The sequence below is a fragment of the Candoia aspera genome, chromosome 2, assembly GCF_035149785.1.
Source record: "Candoia aspera isolate rCanAsp1 chromosome 2, rCanAsp1.hap2, whole genome shotgun sequence".
NCBI classification, from domain to species: Eukaryota; Metazoa; Chordata; class Lepidosauria; order Squamata; family Boidae; genus Candoia; species Candoia aspera.
The window spans coordinates 65453509-65460112 of NC_086154.1; the positions used below are offsets into that span (position 1 = coordinate 65453509).

Sequence of the window (6604 nt, forward strand, 5' to 3'; positions counted from 1 at the left end):
AATGGGTTGTGGGTTGTCTGAGTCCTGTGGCTGTGACATATGAATATGGATACTCTTTTTAGTATTAGGACTAGCATCTTTGCCTATGGAGTAACTTCATCTCCAAATGTATTTCTGTGTCATATGCAACTCACCTCTCCTGTATTCCTACAGCTCTTTGACCACATTGTGAACTGTATTGTGGATTTTCATACTAAGCATGGGATGGTGGGACATGTTCTACCAATGGGTTTCACTTTTTCCTTTCCCTGCAATCAACTAAACCTGGATAAGGTATGAAACAGAATGGATGTGATCCTACTATACAGGTGGTAGAATATGTATGTGTAACAGAACTGGGGAACAAAATAGGAAAGAAACAAGAATGAACTCATGAAATATGAAAAGAACAGCACTGTGTTTTCTCTTTATTGTTTTTCTGTTTTTTAATTGTAAGCCACCTAGAATTGTACTAGATTTGGATAGCCCCTAAATCAGTCAATCAATCAATCAATCAATCAATCTGATTTGTAAAGAATTAAAAAAAAACAAAGATCATGATGTGCCTTCTAAATTGGGAAATCCAGCTGTTGAGAATGCCACCAGTAATGAGTTCCAGGGGTCTCTGATAGTTCCATTCTTTTCTTTTCACAGGGCTTGACTTGCTATAATTCTGTAAAAGCACAGAAAAGCTATCCAGCCTTGTACTGGAATGTTTCTAGTCCTTATAGTTGCAAAATAGGATTGACAAAGATAAATGCTGTTTAGAATGTTGATTTCCTAAATCAGTCTTGCCTTATTTCCTAGCTGTTTGCTACTCACTTGCTGCCATTTCTCCCTGACAAAAGTAGCTAGAGAATAGCCTAATGCCAGGGTAGGCAACCTTTTAGGGCATATTTGAAATTTTAAGAACATCTCATGGGCATTTTTACAAAATGGCTGCCAAGGTGGCACAGCCAGTCCAGAACATCAATTTATCAGAAAGTATCTGGTTAGGTTTCTTTCTGTCATTCAGCATGGTGTGCACTACCCCAGTTTACCTTTGTCCTTTTTTTCTGGTTAGATCTACACACTCCCAATAAAACCCTGAGTGGCTGCCACCTGCTATTTTTATAGAATGCCAGAGGGGCCTGTATGGCAAGCTATCATCCAATTTTTTAAACTGAATGACTCTTACATAAGCATGGTGAAAAACCATTCAAACTCAAGGGGTTCTGGAAGGCACCATGGCTGTGAGTACATTTTTAACCATGGACACTACATTGCCTACCCCAGGTTGAAGGTTTTCATTGAATAGCATGTTATGTACAAACAGCATGGAGACAGCAGATCTGCTGAACCATCCCAAGTGGGCAATTTCCCTTTTTTTCTTGGGTTCATAGGGCATCTTGCTGAGATGGACCAAGGGCTTCAGTGCTTCTGACTGTGTAGGAAAAGATGTTGTGAATATGCTGCGGGAAGCAGTACAGCGTCAAAAGGTACATACTACAAGCAAAAGCAATGCAAGAATCTAAATAAAACTGGTGTGTTTGACATGGGTTGTTCTAGCTCACTCACATTGATCAAAATGGTGCTATATAGGAGGGAGTTTATACATACCATATTCCTATGCAAACTATATACTTACACACCCTGATTTTCTCAAACAAATGCAGCTTAAGGAGGGAGAGATTTAAAGGATTACTTATTAACTATTATTCTTTGCCAATGTCATCTTTAAATATCACCTGGCTTTCTTCCCAAGAGGGGGCTTATTACATGTGGAATGGTTCAGAGGCCAAAAAGGTTTTTTGTTAGGGAATCCAACCAAAGCTGAGAAGGAGCAGGCAAAGAATTGGTTAAGTAGGTTTCTTGACATTTGGGTTTTCCACTCCCAATTCTTTTTCCCAGTTACTTTTTCCTACAAAAAACTGTCTTTTTGTATTCATTGCTTATGCATCCATGTAGCTCTGCACAAAGGGTTTTTTTCCAATTTAATGACATCTCACAGAACTTTAGCAGACTCTGCATGCATTGGTGAAAGAGAATATTAGACTATGCTTTTTCACCATGCTTTTAGAGCTTAAACACTATTTTTCTCACTATTTTGACTAATTTTAATGTTAATTAATATTACTGTTTTTTTATTATTTAATGTGAGGTGCCAAGAGTTTATTGAATGTGATAGAGTACAAGTTGTATAATGAATAAAATATTACTGAGCTAGTTCTCCTGAATCTCCTGAATCTCCTGACTATAGTCTCCTTCTGGACTGTCAGGCAAGACTTTCTTCCTCACCAAGTGGGGGCTTATTGCACGTGGAATGGTCCAGAGGCCAAAAAAGTTTTTTGTTAGGGAATTTATTATCCACCAAAGATGAGAAGGAGCAGGCAAAGAATTGGTTAAGAATTGGTTAATTGGGAGCGCAGCTTGACTTTGGTTCATATCTTTCTGTCAAAGGCCTGTAGTTGGGAGACTACTGTTCAACATCTAGGCCTGTGTCTTATGATGTCTATCTTGCTCCTCCTGCTATTCAGTAGCTACATAAAATCAGTGGGAGAGATTTATAGAAAATGTTAAAATAACGTCATCAGTATTTGATGATGTCCAGCCCCACTGTACCTTAACTTTAAGTCAAAGTCTTGAATGTTGCCTAAGTTTGATAATGGGCTGGATGAGAGAAAACAAACTAAAATTAAATCCTGGCAAGATGGAAGTGCTATTAGTAAACAGGAAACAGGATTTGGGGATTGAAGGGCATCCTGTTTTGCACAGGACTGCAATCCCTTGAAGGAACAGATTTGCAATTTGGAAATGCTCCTCAGATACCATTGGATTCTCAGTCGTTGTGGCAAGGATTGCCTTTGCGGTTTTGTATGTCTAGTTAGCAGGGTTCTTCTCTAAACCAGTTAATTTTGGCAGTGGTTATCCATGCCTTAGTTACACCCCATCTTGACTACTGCAACATTTCTCATGGGACTACCTTTTAAATATTTCTGGAAGCTGTATTTGAGGCTGCTAACTGGTGCGAGGTATTTGGATCATGTGATACCTATACTGGAAGATCAAGTTGCCAAACACCTGTGGGCACAATTTAAGGTATTGATAGTGACCTTTAAAACTGTAAACTGCTTAGAGCCTATCTGAACCTTTATGAACTAGTCTGATTTTAATATTGGGAGGAGAGACCCTCTTGAAGATGCTCCTGCTATCAAAGGACCATCTTTCTGGCACACGGAAGACACTGTTCTCCTGGTTGTTCAATGAAATGTACTCTCTTGGGAGTTGCATCTGGTCTCTCCCACTTAACCCACCATCCCCAGTGGGTAGGACACAGGATGCAACCCTGTTTTGCCAGGGCTTTAATTGTTAGAGGATTGTAGTATTTTTATTATTTTAATTTATATTTGTAGCTTTTTATATACTATTTTTTATTTTTAGATTCTGCTAGTTACCCTGAACACTTGCCAGAACAGAAAAGTGGGATGTAATAAATAAATATCTAAGCCAAACAAAACAAGTGGAGCAGTTTGAATTGACTTAGTGATTGCTGTTACAGTATACTGTCAGCTTACCAAGGTCAGTTCAGGACCTGGTAGCTGCCTTCACCTACAGTGGTGTCCACAGAGGGAGCCAAAACAGGCAAGATGGCAGATATATCATTGTGATAAAGCCCCAATCCTTTGCACATGTGTGTGATGTTGACACACATATAAAAGGGGCTGAGCTTGGATTGTGTTGCTACAGCCACTAACTTGCCTGTTCTGACACCACCACCCATCCACAGATGCTGTTCATACAGAATGATAAGCTTAGTTTAACCTTGATTAGCTTTTTGGTGATTTAGTGTATTGTATGAACCCAGACCATCTGGTTAGTTACAGTTCAGTGTACTGTAGGAACTCAAAAATAGATCAATTCAGTAGTCAGATTAAGCATGTTGTGCAAATGCAGTAAGTATATATAATGTGCCATAATTGAAGAATGTCAGATGGGAAAGGTCACTGGCCCTATTCTCACAAAATGCTTAACACAATTGGCCACTAATTTAGTCAGGTCTTGCTGGTAGCAGTAAGTAATTGCACAAGCTGGTTCAAAAGCCACTATTTTGAGTACAAAATCCTCATTCCCATTCTCTAAGAAGTGCTTGATACCTCATGAACTCTTATACCAGGAAAACTTTGAGAAAACTTCATTGTATCACTAACCCCAGTGGCCAGGCAGCAGTGGATCTGGCTTGGGTGCTGACAACCACTACTCTGGGCTCGGGTGTCATGCACTGTGGATGAAAAGACTGCTAGTGAGTTTATAAAGGTGAGACTTAGGTTTACAGCTACAGTTTACCTCCAATTCTTTTCTCTGAGGACTGACTGCTCCACTTTTTACTGGGTTATATTTGCACAAAATGGGCTTATTGGGCAAGGGCAGTTTAACTTCCCTCTAAGTCCTGGGCCAATTTGGCTTAAAACTTACCCTCTCCTCCTGCATTGCTAATTGGGTTATGGCATTCACAGAACATACCTACTCTGCTACTGAGTCAGTGAATCTTGTTTCATAAACAGAAGCATTGATGTCCTTTCACCAAATCAGCTGGATAGTAGTGACACACCTGAGGAGCTCCCTTTAGGCCCTTAGCACAGTACTTCCAATATTAAAAGAGAAGGAAAAAGGACCAATTTTCAGTGCGACAAACCCAATGGAACTGTGCTGGTTACTTGGTGACAGGAAATCATGTTGCCTGGTAACATAGTTTGCTGTTTTCTCTCTCTTTCCTGCCCTTTCTTTTTCTAGAATATTGATGTAGATGTGGTTGCCCTAGTGAATGACACAGTGGGAACCATGATGTCATGTGCCTATGTAGACCCTAAATGTGAGGTTGGTCTTATTGTTGGTAAGTTTGGGGAACAGTATCATTTAGTTATGATTTCACAATTTATATTCTGTCTTTCAGTAAACTACTGTAGGCACTCTGGAACAGATCAAGTAGGAAGAGTCTTTATAGTAGGACTGTATAAATAAGTCCATCTTTGAAGTTCAGGAGGATATCTTCCCAAGTGCAGATTCTTCCTTCCAGTGTAGTATATTTTGGTATTTGGGGCTAAGTGTCCTGTTACTCCAGGGCACTGCTCCTTAACATATAAGCCTATATTCCTAATGCATTTAAAATGCAAAGATAATTGGGCAGACTTTTTAAAATTTACTCTTGGCCCTCAGTATTTTCTTGGTCAGAATGGTCAGATTCATTTCCATTCCTTATTTTATCTCAAGGAACTGGATGCAATGCTTGCTACATGGAAGAAATGAGGAATGTGGGCACTATAGAGGATAACGAAGGCAGAATGTGCATCAATATGGAATGGGGGGCGTTTGGAGATGATGGTTGTCTTGAACACTACTTAACACCTTATGACGACGAAGTGGATAAAGAATCCCTCAATCCTAGCCAACAAAGGTGGGGCTGTGTAGCTTTTATTGGGGATTGAGTGGTGGGGGACTGTGATGATGGCTGCCTACAGCTCCTAGCATGACACCAATTTCCATTTCCCACAGATTTGAGAAACTCATTAGTGGCATGTATTTGGGTGAGATAGTGCGCTATGTTCTGCTAGAGTTAGCATCTCGCAAGATCCTCTGCAAGGGTCATGACTTACAAGGACTTCAGAAAAAAGGCATCTTTCCCACCAAATTGTTATCAGACATTGAGAAGTAAGTATTTATCTGTTCTATTCTCTATTTATCAATTATCCTGGTTGATACCAGGAATCTTGCCATGAGACGTAGAATCTAAGTTCCAGTGCAAACCAAATTCTTAAAAGGTTTAGGTTTTTTTATTCCAATTATGCATCTTTCAACCTAATTTATTTGGCCTTCTCATGTCTACCTCGGTTTCTCCTTTTAATTAACACTACATCTGCCCTAGATTCTAAATTCTGTAAGAAGTTAATCAAAACAAGATTTAGAAAATAGGCAAGTTTGTATATGATTATAGTGATCGTGAATGCATTATAACTTGCTTATTTATTTGGAACTGGATGTTTCTGTTTAGAATGTGCCAACTATTACTGATCATAGTTGATCATACAAACCTGCTAGGGAACAATTTCTTCAGAATGCGTATGTCTACAAGGAGGCCCAGCTGAATATAGCAGATTGCCAGAATCCTCATATTTCCACTTCCTGTAAAGCCAATAAGAACAAATCTCTATCTCTAATTCTAATATTATTAAGTGACAGCCAAAGTCGCCAACAAGTTTACAACATCCTGGAAGAGATGGGGTTGACTCTTTCTCCTGAGGACATCATGTTGGTGAAGGAAGTGTGTCATACCGTGACTTCACGAGCTGCTATGGTGTGTGCAGCTGGAGTGGCAGCTGTTGTAGAAAGGATTCGAGAAAACAAGCGCATGACAAAGCTGGAGGTGACAGTTGGCGTGGATGGGACAGTGTTTAAAATGAATCCTTAGTGAGTTGATTTTTGTGCATCAGATTGGGGGCAGAATTATATATAAATGTGATATTTGGAGTTTGCAGTGTCAGCTAGCTTTATTTTGTGGAAGAAAAAGGAGTAAACAGCAAGAGCCTATATTTCCAGGCAGCATGTAACTCAGGTGCTATGTTTCTGGCCTGGAGTTTGTGTGATTCTGGGC

At 39.6% G+C, this 6604-nt stretch overlaps 1 protein-coding gene across 1 annotated transcript in view; it reads left to right on the forward strand.

The window, feature by feature from the left end:
* The window catches only part of HK3 (hexokinase 3), a 42282-nt gene that overhangs the window by 34959 nt on the left and 719 nt on the right, over positions 1-6604 (forward strand). The window contains exons 11-16 of the mRNA XM_063292869.1: positions 154-273; positions 1362-1457; positions 4750-4849; positions 5227-5410; positions 5509-5664; positions 6187-6420. Of these exons, the coding sequence (XP_063148939.1) occupies positions 154-273; positions 1362-1457; positions 4750-4849; positions 5227-5410; positions 5509-5664; positions 6187-6420 (890 nt within the window). The remainder of the gene's footprint in view (positions 1-153; positions 274-1361; positions 1458-4749; positions 4850-5226; positions 5411-5508; positions 5665-6186; positions 6421-6604) is intronic.